Source organism: Arachis hypogaea, chromosome 11 (genome assembly GCF_003086295.3).
Source record: "Arachis hypogaea cultivar Tifrunner chromosome 11, arahy.Tifrunner.gnm2.J5K5, whole genome shotgun sequence".
Lineage (NCBI taxonomy): Eukaryota > Viridiplantae > Streptophyta > Magnoliopsida > Fabales > Fabaceae > Arachis > Arachis hypogaea.
In genome coordinates, this window is record NC_092046.1 from 12659732 (window position 1) to 12676627 (window position 16896).

The 16896-nt window shown below is 35.5% G+C and overlaps 1 protein-coding gene across 2 annotated transcripts; it reads left to right on the forward strand.

Annotated features, from left to right (window-relative positions):
- Positions 1 to 1067: 1067 nt before the first annotated feature.
- On the forward strand, positions 1068 to 16653 carry LOC112720300 (mediator of RNA polymerase II transcription subunit 13). Of its 2 annotated transcripts, none has more exons than XM_025771194.2 (22): positions 1068 to 1397; positions 1897 to 1970; positions 2091 to 2230; positions 2407 to 2493; positions 2616 to 2703; positions 2778 to 2858; positions 3134 to 3211; positions 3303 to 3379; positions 3955 to 4033; positions 4137 to 4469; positions 5076 to 5135; positions 5456 to 5699; positions 6716 to 6976; positions 7438 to 8811; positions 9816 to 10059; positions 10134 to 10281; positions 10385 to 10472; positions 11155 to 11233; positions 11851 to 12146; positions 12418 to 13486; positions 14293 to 14658; positions 15693 to 16653. In XM_025771194.2, exons 1-22 carry the CDS (start codon positions 1374 to 1376, stop codon positions 16259 to 16261), a joined length of 5859 nt encoding a protein of 1952 aa, XP_025626979.1. In that variant the 5' UTR covers positions 1068 to 1373; the 3' UTR covers positions 16262 to 16653. The 2 variants fall into 2 exon arrangements, with proteins under 2 accessions (XP_025626979.1, XP_072062584.1); XM_072206483.1 differs by having other exon boundaries at positions 4140 to 4469.
- Positions 16654 to 16896: the final 243 nt, after the last annotated feature.

The window sequence follows — 16896 nt, forward strand, 5'->3', positions numbered from 1 at the left end:
AATTAATAAAAAAGATATTTTTTAATAAAAAAGATATTTTTTAATAAAAAAGATTTTTTTATTTTTTTAAATTATTTAATAAATTTATAGTAGTAAAAGTAAAAATACTAAAAAATAAAATAAATATATTTTTTGAGAAGTTACAATTTATATTTTTTTAAAGATTTTTTCTTAAAAAAAGATATTTTTCACATAATAAATAAATAAAAAGTACTTTTATATTATTATTTTCAAATATAACTGATAAATAATTTTCTTTATATGAGATATCTAAACATAAAATTATTTTTATTTTTTTAAAAACTCACCCAAACAAGATCTTTTATCTTGTAATACTATTTTACTTTTTGAGTTTTATGTTTATGCTTTTGAAAAAAAAGTAACAAATAAGCTGTTGAAGAGAGAAAATTTGAAATAAAATGGTATTACAAATTTATTTCTATATATTTTTAAAAAGACAAATATAGTAAAAAATATAGCATATTAAAATAAAATATTTTTAATTAAAATATTATTAAAAAGATAGCATAGCTAATATTTTATTAAAATTTTATGTAATTATTTTATTATATACTAATAAGTAAATACATAATAAAATAATTATAACTTTTTTTTAAAAACTATATTATGAAAATATTTTTTATTTATATATTTATTTTATCTAAATAGATTATTTGATTCTTACTCTAATAATATAAAGTGCTTATATAAATATATTTAAAAAAAAATTTAATTTTACTTCTATTTTTCAAACATAAAAATAAATAGGTAACGAGTTATAGCTCAAATAGTATAGTATCTTCATATTCACTTAAGAAGTTGTGGGTTGGAGTCTCCCTATCTTCGGTAGAAAAAAAAAAGATCATTATAATTTTAAGTAGCCTTATGTTTATTAATATTGGATATATTTAATAAATAAAATGATAATTAATAAGACATGAATTCTATTTGTTCATGAAAAAAAGATATGTATAAAAAATTAAAAAAATCAAATTAATAATTGTATATTTATTTTATATATTTTATATTTTAATATGTATTTATTATTTGTAACTGATTTTTTATGCACTTAGCATATGTGCACTTAGCATATGTGTTTAATTGTTTGTTTATTTATACTTATGTTGGCGCGTCCATGTGAGTGGTTCCGGAGTTAAGTAGGATCGGCGGTAAGAGGGTGCTGAATCTGATTCGGGAATTTGTAAATTGAAAAAATTGGAATGCAGAGTTAACCACTGCTGTAGCTCCAGCTGCATAGCTGAACCACGTAAACGTCAATTTCAACAAAACAAATCATAAACCCTCTTTCTGCCGATCGAGACGCTGCTCAAACCCTAATTCCCCAATTCCTCCCAAAACCTCATATTCCAGTTATGTGGACCAATGTCTTCAAAATCGTATGTTTTCTTCCAATCCCTCTGATTTTTTTTTTTTTAATAATTATTTTTTGTCTATAGCTGTTTCCTTGCTATGGTCCGAAACAGAGAGTCATAGATGATGTTATGTGCTTTTCATTCTCTTCAATGCTGTTTTTGGATGAGTGAATAGCTTCATCTGGTGCTTTGATCCTGATTGGGTGGACAAGACCAAAGAGTGGCTTTTGGATCCTGCAAATAACTTATTTGCTCTATCTTGTCAATTAGTGGCATTAATGCAGTTCTCATCCCTGTCAACCTTTTTAATAAAAGGATTGCCCGAAATAATTGAGAATTTAAACTTGTTTCTTTAGTGGGAGAACGGTATCAGTATAGAAACTGAGAGTGAATGGTTATGGAGTGAAGCTTGAAATTTAGTTAGCTTTTGTTATAAACTAATATATATGTAATGATTTCTGCTTTGTTAATAATTGCTCATATTTCTTTATGTAAGTTTACATGCTGTTGCAAATTTGTGCAGGGAGGTCTGCATCAACTATCATGGTTTCAGTTCCTCCCTAATGAACCTGATCCGTGCTTTCTACCTGATAAAAGGTTAAATTTGCATTGTTTCTCCATTTTGATTCATTTTGTTTAGATTTGCCCATAAGTTTTCTAATCTTTTATGTTTCTTTATCTTTTTACTATCACTAATGCTGTCTTGTGTTCGAACAGCAATAAAGTGGACCAGAAGGATGCTGCAATGTTAGCGGTGATTTCATCGCATCTTCAATTGCAGAAGGAAGGATTTCTCAGCGCATGGACTAATTCTTTTGTTGGACCTTGGGATCCATCTCAGGGTTTGCATAATCCTGGTAGAGATTGCTGACCGAATGGTTTTTGTAATAATGTGCTATTTGTTATTTGCTTTGTGGGCATGAATGCAACTATCTACATGTTTTCTTTTTCTTTTTTTTTTTTTTGGTACGTTATGTACCTGTTTTCTAAGTATGCAAATATGTCCTTGATACCTTCTACATCAAACATGCAGATGAAAAGATTAAGCTTTGGCTTTTTATTCCGGGGCGTCACTCTTCAGTTATTGAGACTGCTCAGTCAGCAGTATCTGGATTGAGAGGTATCAATGCTACTAAACTTTGTTGTGCTCACGTCTTTCCTTTAGAGGTAGTAGAATTGTAATTATATGCCCTAACATTTTCTAATTATTATATTTTTTTGGGTAAAAAATATTCAATGAAGTTGTTGCTTCTGGGCTCTGGTTAGCTCCTGGGGATGTAGAAGAGGTTGCTGCTGCTCTCTCTCAGGCTTTAAGGAATTGTATAGAAAGGTTTGCGTCCCATCCCTTCAAAGTCAAATTATTCTTGATTAGTTCCTGCCATTTTATCTTATTTAATTTTGTAGGGCACTTAATGGGCTTTATTACATGAGATTTGGAGAAGTATTTTCAAAGTTTCATCATTTTCAAAGTGAAGAGCTATTTAGGTATGTTTTATCCGCATTCATTCATTGTTGCATAAAATAATAAATTGAGGTGATAGGCCAAATAAATTATTCAGGTTAAGTGGAAATTGTATGTAGTTTGTCGTTCTCTCTTTAGAACTTCGACTAGAATACCTGGCTTGTAATTGTAAAGTTACTTACCATATTGTGTTACCCCATGATATGACCTGTTGCTATAATTAGGTCTAATATACTACAGTTACAATTTCATAATTTGAATTCGCTAATGCGTGCTTGCATGTTTCTGATACATACAGGAAAGGACAACCTACAGTTGAGTTCGTCTTTGCTGCAACTGAGGAGGCAATCTTTGTACATGTCATAGTTTCCTCAAAGTATGGTGCTAAATATTTAGTTGGTCAAAAGTATTACCAAATCTTATGTTCAAATATTTAAATGTTGTTTTCCGATTTTCCCTTCATACAGGCATATCCGAATGCTTTCCACTGGTGATCTGGAAAAAGTATTGAAGCATTCTATGGAGGCGAAATATAGACTACCAGGTTGATATGATTTCTTTGTGAAGTTTATTATTTGTTTGAAGTAGTCAGAGTTACTATTCTCTGATAATTTTCTTTGATATGCTATATTAGCGGTGTTAAAATATTTTGGTTATGCTTGTGTTTTTTTGGGCCAGTGAAAAGAACAGTGGTAGTATTTTCAAACTTTATTTGGTATGGCATTTTATGTCATTACCTTTGCTAAAATGTTTCTTTTGAGATGTATCAGAAGTAGGTTAAGAGCTTTATTGTACTCTGTCTTGGAGATTTTGTTATGGATGCTCAAATGAATTTAAAGGGGTTTCTGTCATTCACTCGGATAACTTTCTTGAAAAAAAATTCTTTTACTATAAAAAGGAGAGAATTAATTCATTATCTTGAATTAATTCATTATCTTTTCTATGTCAATTTTTTGTCACCCTCTATTTGTCACTGTCTATATTTCTTTTACATTATTCTGTTCTGTTTTCAGTTGTCATACCATATTTTCATGCATTTGTTTTTTTTTAAATATCGTAAAGGGTTAGGTTAATACAGCTTCTGATGTTTAATTTCATCTTTATATCATCACGTAACAGTGATCGTTTCTCCTCATGGAATAAGAGGCAGCCTGGTTGGTAGTTCTCCAAGTGATCTTGTCAAGCAAAGTTATTTCAGGTCCTTACTCTGACCTTATGCATTTGCATTTGATATATGGTGAATTATGTATGATAGTATCCATACCTGAATTCCATTTTATATTTTTAATTTTCTTTTATAGCAGTACCTCCAAGTTTAGGGCATCAAGTGGAATTATAGGTCTTCCAAATCATGTTTCCCAGGGTGTTGGTTGCCAGCTTAGGGGCCAGAATTGTTATGTTGAAGTAAGTCTTGGGTTCCCTCGCTTGGTAACTGACAAGGCATTGCAGTCAAACAAGAATAGTGTCAGGAATTTATCCAAACTTCATGTTGCTGAATCTCCTGCTGCTGGGCGGAGTGATCATAAGGGTTCACCAGATCATTTGTCTGATTGTGAGAAAACATTTCTCTATCCTGCTGAGGCAGTTCTTGTGCCAGTTTTACAAACGTCCTTAGCAAGGTCATCTTTGAGAAGGTATTGTTATTTCTATGTGTATATGCTTGTGTATTTCTTATTTTATTTTCTACCTTTATTTGATTTGGAGGAAATGTGATTGTCCTTTTTTGTCTTTCAACAAAAATTCATTTAGATTGAATAAAAATTGAGAGGAAATAGGGCAATAAAAGATACTCACAAATTTAAGGGGTAGTCCAGTGCACAAGCATCCTGCGTTAACGCAGGGTCCGGGGAAAAATTTTAAACAACAAAAGAAACAGATAAAACATTACTGGAGCAAAGTTGCTATTCCCTCTGGATATCTATTAGGCAAATCTCTTTGAGAAGTGCTTAACCTCATAAAGAAGCTAATTGTGTCTAACCTTGTTTCAAATTTAGCTTCTTAGAAACTCAGACAGATAGAAACTTAAGCATTATGCTCCAATCATGCTACCAAATAGCAGTGTAGATTGCATAGGATTAGAAAGGTGGATAGTGTGTGTTAGAGCACAGCTTCCGTACTCCATCTCCTTTGAATGGAGATACTTTTTTTGAGTTATTTCTTGTTTACAATTTGTAATATATATTGTCATTATGCTTGGCCTGTTGTATGACTTGTCTAAAAGAGCTGTGTGATTCTTTCAGATTTTGGCTGCAGAATTGGATGGGACCATCCCTACCTGGTTCCTCGTCCTTTATTCACTGGTTTGCTCTCTCTCTCTGCAGATGCTTCTTGCGTTTTTCCTGTTTTCTTTGATTAATTGGGTCAATTCTGAGCTCTATACCATGTTATGGCTTCTTTTTTGTTTTCTGCTGATGGTTGTATGTCTCTGGAATGAGGATAGGCTGGAATAGAAAGTTATATTGCTATTTTTGAGTTTTTTTTTTTGGGTCTTGAGTTTTCTGTTACAATGCATATCATGATGTTGCAGGGGCTGATTTTTCCTTAAAACAAAAAGAGTTGGATAAATTTTTCTTGTTTCTCAAGCCCTTCAAACTCCTAAATTTTCATTTGTCTTCTGCAGTGCTGCTAATGTGGATTCTGTAGAAGATCCTTGGGCTGAAATCAATGGATCCCGCATGCAAAATAGTTATGACAGTAGTAGCAATAGCAATAGTAGCAGTATTAGTAGCTTAAGTGCCAGCTCTAGTGATAGTGATTACAAAACTACAGGACCAAATGAACTGGAGGCGGATGCTGATTCTTTAACATGTAGACAGTCTGTGGTATCTTCTGGCGATCAGTTGGAAAGTGATGGCCCTAAGTTGGTATGTTCTTATTTGCCCTTTTTGAAAATTATCTTTGATTTTTGATATTTTTGACATAAGATTTATGATCACAGTGAAAAGATAAATAATTGTAGTTTGAAGGATAATGATAAAAATGAAAATGAAAATAAAGCAACAAAGCAAAAATGGCAGCATCATTGACTCAAATGAGAGAAAGTTGCCCCCAATTCCTCTACGTGTCTGCCATGGACTCCTGGAATGAACTGTGTTTTTCACACCAAATAGAAGCTAATTTGGTAATCTTATCCAAATTCTGCTTTTGGATTAATGAAACCTTTTAAATGAAAATGTTTAATCTTACCCTTTAGCAAAGTGCTCCAAATATTAACAGGTTTGCACATTGTGATGAAAGCTTAGCCTGCTTTGTTTTTAAAAATCAAAACCACAAAACATAGTCACCGTTTTTCTCCATTTTATGCATGAATCTCTTAGTGTGGGATGTGATGCTGCTATCTTGTCACAGATTAAAAGAAAGAAAAATGTATCCTTTGGTGCCTGTTATAAGTATGGGATAAATTATAAATAAATTCCAGTATAAATACTACACTGATGCGTTTTTCATACAGTCGCTGGGCCAGTTAAGCATTTTCTCTGCAAAATAGTAACGCAGTTATGCTTAGAACATCATAAGTTGGCCACTTGTTTGATGATATCCATATCAAGGTGGCTTAATTATTGTTTTTAATATGAATTGATAAAACTGCTTATTATACGTATTGAATTTAAATTATATTATTTGTTGAGAAGAATGATTGTGTCCTCACAAAGAAAGCAAAAAATTAACAACCAAGTCTTTAGTGGATAATTCATGTAAGAAAGCATAAGCAAAATGCCAAAGGGATGCCATAAAGGAGTTATGAAACACTGTTTGACATTAGTCAATATTCTGTGTATTATTATAGGCTTCTTGAGGAAGTAGTATTTTCAATTTTCCTCTTTGCTGATCCTTACTTCATGAAATGTGTGGTGTTATGATGGCTCTAATTTCTATGCAGGGTTCTAAGCGATCTCGAGCGGGGGTGACAGAATCATTAAGTACAGCTACAAATGTCCCTATGCAAGATGCTTACATGTCAGATTTTGGTTCTATGGAAGTTAACAATTCAGCCATCACAGGAGTAGGAAATGAGCCAATTGGGTCTTATTGGGACTGGGGTGATGATGATAGAGGAGTGGAAATGGATATTCAAGCCCTTCTTTCTGAGTTTGGTGATTTTGGTGACTTCTTTGAAAATGATGTTTTGCCTTTTGGAGAGGTATAGTGAGAATTCCTTCATTTGATGCACAAATTTTTCTTTTTAAAAGTCTGAGTTGTAAGAGCTGTTAATTGTGACTTCAATGTTTAGACATTCTGCAACACGCGCAAGCTCTTTTAAATTGTAAATTTTTTATTCAAATCATTACATTGTATACATTTGACCTATCATTATCTATTGCCATCTACTTGTTCAAATAGTTATATTTTTTTCTCTCGTCATTATTGTACAAAACCTGAACCTTCCTACTTTTATCTATTTTTGTATTTTTCAAGTCAAGGTTCGAGTATGACATTGTCCTTTGGTTAATTGCCTAACTTCTAAATTTCCAATAATTTCTAAGAATCTTATTTGTTAACACTAACACATGGAGACTGCAAATTCAGAAGCTTCACTTTACATTCTAGCATTGTTTTCTCTTGCTTCTTGGTCTCTTATTGTGTTCAATTTTATGGCAAAAGCCCCCAGGAACTGCAGAATCTCAGGCACTTATGTTTTCTGCCCCGGATTGTGGAGATGTCAACAGCAGTCCTGTTGGAGTCATGGATGTTTCAGATCAAATGCTTTTGCCTGTTGGATTTCCTTCCTTTGAGAGTTTTGACCCACCTCCTCCAGCAGCCATGGAGGAATGCCTCAGCAAAAGTCAAGATAATTTGAACAATTCCATGTTATCGGGTCCAGTCAATCAAACACAATTGTCGTATACAAGGGAGTTTGATCATATAATGAAAACTGAAGCGATGATGACATTTGCTCCTGAATTTGGAGCTGTTGAGACTCCTTCTAGTGAGTTGTCCACAACGTTATTCAAAAGCCCATATTTTCCAAAATCACGAAAAGCAGATAGTTCAAATTCTAGTACAAACAGTTACTTATATGGTGCAGCCCCGCCCTCTTCTCCCTGCATTGAAGGATCAGAAGGGAAGAATGGAATGGTTATCAATAGCAAAACATGTTCTGGAACACATGATGCAACTATGAATCTCCACTCAAAGAATTACTATACTTATGTAGAGTCCAGGAAAGACATCAATGATAAAAAAACAGTTACATGTAAGAATGACAGCATTGTTAAATCTGATGGCATGGTATCACCTCCATTCTCAAACATAGGTTCTAATGCTGTAGCCAAGTCTGGCTTGAAGATGAATGAAGGCACACTTGAATCAGAACATTTGCTTCTATCCGCCAAAACTCTGTTGGCAACTGATGTTATGTGTGTTATGTTTCAAGCTTCGATGTGCAGGCTACGACACACGCTCTTATCTTCCAGCAACATCATGCCTCTTGGTTTCGGTAGGCCAACTGGGGTTGCATTTTTTAATCAGCTTCCTGGTGACCCGAGTACCACCACAGAAAACATATCGGGCAAGTATGAGGTGAAGAAGAAAGAAAACATACCTGTTAGAATTGCAGGTGATATTGAAGGAGGAATGCTTGATGGGCACCTCAATGCACCTGTTGGTGTCTGGCGCACTGTAGGAGTTTCGAAACCCATGAAACCTTCAAGTTCACCAAACATGGAAGTTGGTCCTTCTTATTCTCATAATTCATTCAGTGATGAAGGTCTCCTTTCTTACAGTCAACGGAAACCACTTCAGGAACTTCTTGATGGGATTGCATTGCTTGTCCAACAAGCTATTTCCTTTGTTGATTTGGCCTTGGATGTGGATTGTGGTGATGGTCCTTATGGTTTGCTCGCACTGCAAGAACAGTGGAGGCGTGGATTTTGTTGTGGTCCTTCAATGATCCATGCTGGCTGTGGGGGAACACTTGCTTCTTCCCATTCTCTTGACATTGCTGGTGTGGAGTTAGTGGATCCGCTTTCTGCTGATGTAAGCTTTTACTGTATATATGACTCAAAATTGCACCTTTTGTTTCGTATCAATTTGTGAAGAATTGAACCATGCATGCCTCTCTTGCTAGGAAAAGAGGTTGGGTTTTTGTTTTGGTACTTATATGTAGTGCTAATGCTGAAATAAGCTAGCTTTTTAAAGTTATCCTTGTTCAGATGCAAAATCAAATTGATTTGAAATCCTTGATTTGGTGTGGAAAATGTGGATAATTGTTATCTATAACTGTCACTTTGACAAGGGCATGCCACTTGGTAGTTATGGATTAGAAACTAACTAGATACATTGAATAATGTGTTTTGGTAGAAACTTGACATGGATTTTCCTTGTAAATTGTGATTCTTTTAGGCACATAATTCAGAGCACATGTAGCATGTGTTTCATGTTAAAATGTGTTAGGGACTTGGGTAATATAGGATTCCTATTGCCCAGAGTCCTACGTCAAGTAGTATGGGATGTTGGTTGTGGTTAAATAGAGTTGTTCTCCCCCTTATCAGCTATCTTTCGAAGGTGTGGTTCCCCGTTTTCCTTATGTGCTTGTGCTTTGCACATAAGTGTGACCTGCTTTTCTATCTAATCTAGGATATCACCCAGCCTAGATTTTTTTTCCCTGTACATCACACTTTCTTGCTGTCTTTTCAATATTATGGTTTCTCCAACGTGTTTAGCAAATAAGCAATGTCCATGTCATGGATATGTTTTGAAATTTTGTTTTGCAGCTCCAAATGCCTTATTATCTATGCTGAGGGGCAATTTAAAGTTTGGCTGAGAAAAAACAAAAGCCTTTCCCCACTTTGTTCTTGTTTACCAAACAAACACTCTGTCTTTGATGTGAGGACTTTATTTTTGATAAGATGCAAATTCCTTTTTGGTAGTCTTTTGGGGATACTTAAGTTTGGTTAATGAGTATCTTGCACCGAATGATGCTGTAGATGGTTTCTGTTTTGGTTTATATACTTATGTTGTCAATGTTTATGAACTTCCAGGTTCATGCATCTACTGTGATCAGTTTACTGCAGTCTGACATGAAAACAGCTTTGAAATCTGTATTTCCGCATTTGGAAGGGCCACTTTCTGTGACTGATTGGTGCAAAGGACGCAATCAATCAGTTGACACTGGAAGTATACTTGATGGGGTTTCTGCTGAGTCTGGCATTAGTGAATGTAGGGATTCCTCAGAACCACTGAGCCCATCCCTGTCATCTATTGGTGGATCATCCAGTATTAAGGGTAAGAGTTTTCTTTTATGAGTGCTGGAAGTTTTTTCTTTTCATCATGCTGATAGAGTTTGATTGTATGTGCAGTTTCCAACATGATTGATGGTGCTAAGGTGGAGGAGAATTCTCAAAGGAGATCTGGCCAAGATATGTGCAGTTCAGAGTCAGAGCAGCAGCCTTGTCCACGGCTAAAGCCTACCATCATTGCTCTTCCATTTCCTTCATTACTTGTAGGGTATGTGCATAGTTTATCATTTATGTTTGAAGAAAACAATGTTTGGTATGAGAACTCGTAAGTTTGGAATGTAGTTAACCACTCATGCAAATTTGTCCAATAGGTATCAAGACGATTGGCTGAAGACGTCAGCAAACTGCCTACAGCACTGGGAAAAGGCTCCTCTCGAACCCTATGGTCTTACAAAACCTGTAAGTTTATAATATCCAATTGCTACTGTAATGAGTGCAACCTTGCTGAGTTTCATATATCCTCATTTATCTTAAAGGTAAAGAGTTGAAGAACCATGCTTTTCTGTCATTAACAATCTCTCCCTCCCAGAAGTTTATCTACGAGCTTATTCTTTCATGAGATATGGTTCATGTGTGTTATTAGAACTTGTGTTCAAGTGGTATATATTTTGATCCTTGTTACTCATTGTTCTAATTGAAACTTCATATTAGGTAGGCATGCTTGTGAAATATCCATGCTTCTTTGAGGGGGCATGTTAGAGTTATAATAAAAGCTATTCATGGTCCTACATCTAACCATCTAAAAGATTAAGCAATTTGGTGTCATTCATTACCTCTCCCAGAAGTTTAAGCTATTATGTATAGGCTAATAAAGGTTTTATATCTATCAAACCCATTATGGAAGACTTTTAGCTTGAGGCTCGCATGAACTTGATCATTATATTTTCTTAATAAGAAGCATTGGGACACCATGAATTGAACTCTCGGCCACTTTATTATAGAGGGTCAGATATGTTATTAGACATCTATTCTGTCCAAAATCCTTACACTGTTAAACGAAGGTTGATTAATATTTATATATAAAAAATATCTGTTAATCCCATTAATCCCATATTATCATTATATTGATTGTTGGTTGCAGCTTACCTATCATGTTGTATGTCCTGACATTGATCCACTTACCTCTGCTGCTGCTGATTTTTTCCAACAACTAGGAACAGGTGAGCAATATGCTTCTAGTTGAGACTGTTTGATAATCACTACTGAGCGCATGCTTGAAACAAATAATTCTTTATGGTCTAGCAATTGCATTTGTATTTATGGCCTATTACATATTTCGAAATATGCAAGAGGCTACTAGGATTATGATAAAGACATTGGTTTGTATTCGATACTTAAAGTCCCACATCAAGTAGTTTGGGATGCTTGGCGATGTATGAAAGGAAGTGCTTCTCCTATGTTAATAGCTAGCTTATAAGAACCGAGGAAATCGGGTGACCATACCCTTAAAAGCTTGCTATTAATAGGGACAAAATAGAACACCAAGCGTACGATACTACACAATAAGGGACTTTGGGCTTCCCATACTGTGTCTCGGGATAGAATCCTCTTTCTTGAATGGAAATAGCAAGTGGTACGTGAGGTACTTAGAGAAGTCTATGTTTCTGAACATCAATGAGTCTTACTAATTGAATGTAACAGTAGTGCTATGCTGTGTTAGTAGAATGCTTTAAGATTTCCATGCTCTATGATTGCTGAGTTAAGTTTCATCTAATTTTGTCCATTCACTATTACCGTTGAATTGTTTATCAATCTTATTTTTTATATTCTCTTTCAGTGTATGAGACATGCAAGCTAGGTACTCATTCACCTCAAGGCTTGGGGAATCAGATGGAGATAGAGTCGGGGAAGTTGTCATCTTGCGGTTTTGTTTTACTAGATTGCCCCCAATCTATGAAGATTGAGAGCAGCAATGCATCTCTTGTTGGTTCAATAAGTGATTACTTTTTATCTTTATCTAATGGTTGGGACCTGACAAGCTATCTCAAATCTCTTTCAAAGGCACTTAGAGCTTTGAAACTTGGTTCTTGCTTCTCCTCAAACCCCAGTGAAGGAAGTAACAGTTCATGTATGGTGAGTGGCTAGTTTGGCTTGATTATGTAGATTCAATGGTTATTATATGTCCCTTGGCGCTAAGTATATCAAACATCAAACTTTTTGGCAAGGTCTTAATTGCCAAATTGTTGATTGGTTGTATTGTTTAAGTTACTGATACCATTATACGATTCATATAAGAAAATAACTTTCTCATAGTATATTTTTTTCTCCATTCTGCCTCTCAGTAGATATTTCTATGTCTCTAGATGTGTTCAATCTCATCTATTTTTATTTGTGTTATATTTAGGTAATCTATGTGGTGTGCCCTTTTCCTGATCCTTCTGCAGTCTTGCAAACTGTAATTGAATCTTCTGTTGCCATCGGTTCAGTTATCCAACAATCAGACAGAGATAGAAGATCATTGTTGCATAGTCAAGTTTCGAAGGCATTAAATGTCTCGGCAACTGTTGATGAAACTTCGGCTTCTAACATTCTTGTGCTTTCTGGATTTAGTATTCCCAAATTGGTCTTACAGATAGTTACAGTTGATGCTATCTTCAGAGTCACAAGTCCATCAGTTAGTGAGCTTGTCATTTTGAAAGAGACCGCTTTTACTGTATACAGCAAGGCTCGTCGAATTTCAAGGGGAGTTTCTAGTGATTTTTCTCAATCAGCATTTTCGAGTAGATCTCACTCTGTCTTAACTCAAATGCCTTCTCCTATCTCTGGCATGTGGAAAGACTGTGTTGGTCCTCGAATGGCAGGACATTCTATCCCAAGAGAGGGTGACATTGATGCTAGCTTGAGGACTGGTACATGGGATAATTCCTGGCAACCAACTAGGACTGGGGGGTTGAGCTGTGACCCAAGTAGATCTGGAGACAATTTTCTTCAAGATGAGACTCGTTATATGTTTGAACCCCTTTTTATTCTTGCAGAACCAGGTTCTGTGGAACATGGTGTTTCTGCTGTTGGTAGCCCCAATTCAGATTCTTCAAAAACAATGGCAGATGATGGTAGTGGCAATTATATGCAAAATACAAGTACTACAGGAAGTGCAGATTCTGCTTCAAGCATTGATGGATCTGGATCTGATCAAAAGACCCTTCCTAGCCTACATTGTTGCTATGGATGGACAGAAGACTGGCGTTGGCTTGTATGCATATGGACAGATTCAAGGGGAGAATTGCTTGACAGCAACATTTTCCCCTTCGGTGGGATTAGTGGTAGGCAAGACACCAAGGGTTTGCAGTGTCTGTTTGTTCAAGTTCTTCAGCAAGGTTGTCTGATACTTCAATCTTGTGATACTGGCCTTGCAAAGCCTCGAGATTTTGTCATAGCTCGCATTGGAGGTTTCTTTGAGCTTGAGTACCTAGGTAAGATTCTTATCTCTTCGTCTGCCATTTTTGGTAGTGCATATATAGATTTTAGGCCTTATGAGCCAATGTCAAAAGAGTACAAGGTTTCTTGAAGGAATTATAAAGATACATGGATGTACTTGACTTCTAAAATTAGCTTGTGTGTTTTCTAAATGGACACAGCCGACCCCACTTAGTGGGACAAGGCTTTGTTGTTGTTGTTTTGTTTTCTAAATGGACACAAGGAACAGCCTAGCATTTTGTATTCTTTAATATTACTTTATAATTGATTATTGGGGAATTGACAGGCCATAGGTCTTGCTATGAATAAAATTTTTTACCATAATTTGTGGCTGTATGTGACAAGCATGTGTTGTTAATATTATGAACCACATCAAGAGGTTTAAGCTGTCAGGTAGTGGAATGTGAGTGATTTTATATCAACACCCTCACGCAAGAAGCCATTGGGCTTGAAGTGTGAACAATGCATAGGACCATCCACCTCTTTATTTTCTTAGATTTCAAAATTTATTAAGGAGATTGGGGCAACATTTAATAAATTATGAACCATTTGGACATATGCTGTCATATATCTTCTCTCCTAAATGGTTAAGCTGTTGGTATAGAAACATGAATGATTTTACATCCAACAGCAAGCATACATTTGCATACAATCATAAATTGAAAATTGTAGTCATAATTCCAACTATATGAGACTATATGAGATAGAGTGGTCAATTGATGCTAAATATTGCTGATTGGAGTTGTTCACTTCTTCATATGACTAGCTTTATTTATGCATTGTTATTTTGTTATTTTTTCAGAGTGGCAGAAAGCGATTTATTCAGTTGGTGGATCTGAGATGAAGAAATGGCCCATGCAACTGCGGAAATCTATGTCTGATGGGTTGTCTGCAACTAGTAATGGTTCTTCTTTGCAACAACCAGAGATGAGTATGATCCCAGAAAGAGCTCTTCCATCCTCACCTAGCCCTTTGTACAGCCCTCATGCCAAACCCACTGGTTTTATGAAAGGCAGTTTGGGGCAACCTGCAGCAAGAAAGCAGCTTATGGCTGGACATATGGTTGACAATTCTAGGGGTTTGCTTCATTGGGCACAGAGCATCAGTTTTGTATCTGTTTCTATGGACCATACATTACAACTTGTTCTCCCTGCTGATTCATCTCCTGGTTAGTTATCTTTACTACTGTAGCTTTCATTTCTGTATTTTCTCGTTTCACTAAATTATGAGGGGCAAATTCAGAGTCTAATCCAGGTCTGTTTTGCATTGCCCAAGATCTGTTTTCTTATGGAACAACTTGTTTAGCATCTTTGGTGAATGTTGGGGGGTGTCTGGAGCCCTAGACCAATTATTTTTTATTAGGCTTGTTGGGTTTGGTAGTAGAAAAAAGGCAAAATTTTTGTGGCAATGTGCAGTTTTTGCCATTTCTGTATGCAGTTTTTGTCGCGAAAACCAACAAGACTTTATTTAATGCTTGGCACCATTTGCTTGAAAAATCCGATGGCTTGTAGCCAACCTTTGACCTAATTTATATCAATGACTATTTTCCAATAGCTGCACCCAGACTCCGAAATCCACCATCCTTTAAAGACTGGGTTATATAATTGCATTATACTGATGGTGATTATTATAATGATGAACTTCATTATTCTTAGCTTAGGCTTCCTCAATATTGTTATAGATGTGCCTTAATAGCAGAAGGGACTGAGCTGTTACCAAGGAAATCAAACTGGGTCCCGAATTTCAAAATTTTTGGGTTCTAATTCATATTTATGTTGTTTATTTTTTATTTTTAAGCAAATTTCATCTTAGTATAGTTAGTAATTGAGTGAGTGAGCTGCTTGGGTCGAGTCACTACATAACTTCTGCTCATAACGAAATCCAAGTTATCCAATAGCCTAACCAACTATGCCATGTGGATAGTGAGCTGGAACAGCTCATTCACTCAATTACCCTAAGGTCCTCTAGAAAAAGAAGTGAAAACAGGAAACAGAATTTTATTGCTTCTGTTTTTTTATTTTTGCCATAAAATCCTGAAAATAAATACTGAACAAAAAACAGAAAGTGAAAATGTAAACCAAACAGACCTAAGGTGGCAATATGTAATAAGATTTGCCTCCTTTTTCTTCTTGTTCTTCTTTTTTTTTTTTTTTTTTTTTTTTGTGTGGCTCAACTAAAAGATGTGTGTGATGTTTATTTTAGGTTATATAGAAGGTTTCACGCCAGTGAAGTCTCTTGGCTCAGCATCTTCTGCGTACATTCTGATTCCTTCTCCCAGTATGTGGTTCCTCCCTCCGACAACTCTTCAACTACCGACGTGTCTCACTGCAGAATCTCCACCATTAGCTCATCTGCTTCACAGCAAAGGATCTGCTCTTCCACTCTCCACCGGGTTTGTCGTTTCAAAAGCAGTACCTTCCATGAGGAAGGACTATAGAAGCAACCTGAAAGAAGAGTGGCCTTCAGTACTTTCAGTGAGCCTCATTGATTACTATGGAGGTACTAATATCCCCCAAGAGAAGATTCTCCGAGGAATTAACAAGCAAGGTGGCAGGATTCCAAGTTGGGAAGCGAAAGATTTCGAAATTGAGACCCACTTGGTTTTGGAGTCTCTTGCAGCCGAGCTTCATGCCTTGTCGTGGATGACTGTGAGCCCCACATACTTGGAACGACGAACGGCACTTCCATTCCACTGTGACATGGTTCTAAGATTAAGAAGACTTCTACACTTTGCTGATAAAGAGCTATCTAAACAATCAGAGAAATCCTAACTACAGGTTATATATCAAAAGAATCCCTTGGCTCACTGGTTTGAGAAGAAAGAGCGCCAAGCTGGGTGAGTAGACTGTATCATAATATATTCACTGTGATTTTATGTAAAGTTGTTAAAGCCTGCTAATGTTTTCAAATTTCAAGGAAGAAATAGATTTAGCAAATTTAGGTGAGAGTGAAGATTGTTCAGAATGTACATGAGCTTTTTTAACCCAGATAAGATTAGCTTGATTCATAGAAGCTGTTGATTGTAGCATAGTCATAGTTCTCTCCTCGAGTGTAGGGTTGCTGGAATTAGATTACCTTTTGTAACTATTTTATTTTATTTTTGGTTAGACAATAATGTAGCGATGACGGTTTCATGGTTAATTTTGATTTCCTGGTTGATTAATTTTTGGGCTAACTATGTGACGAAGCCATCTTCTATTTCTCGTTTTTAACGTAGCTTGCCTGTAATTCAATTTCTTCGAAATATCTCTGGATTTTCTCAGCGGGTCGAATTTATTTTGGTATTACAAAAATATGAATAAAACCAGAAAAAGAAAATATTATCCATGATGTAGAATATCTGAATATGTAGTATTTCCATAGGACGAACAACTCCAAAGTGTACTTTTAGTTAGATTTATCTTTT

Coding starts and splice junctions, on each gene's coding strand:
- LOC112720300 (XM_025771194.2), top strand. CDS start 1,374: ATGTGGACCAATGTCTTCAAAATC. Junction 2,494..2,615: donor AGCAGTATCTGGATTGAGAG/GTATCAATGCTA, acceptor TATTCAATGAAG/TTGTTGCTTCTGGGCTCTGG. Junction 5,136..5,455: donor TCCTCGTCCTTTATTCACTG/GTTTGCTCTCTC, acceptor TGTCTTCTGCAG/TGCTGCTAATGTGGATTCTG.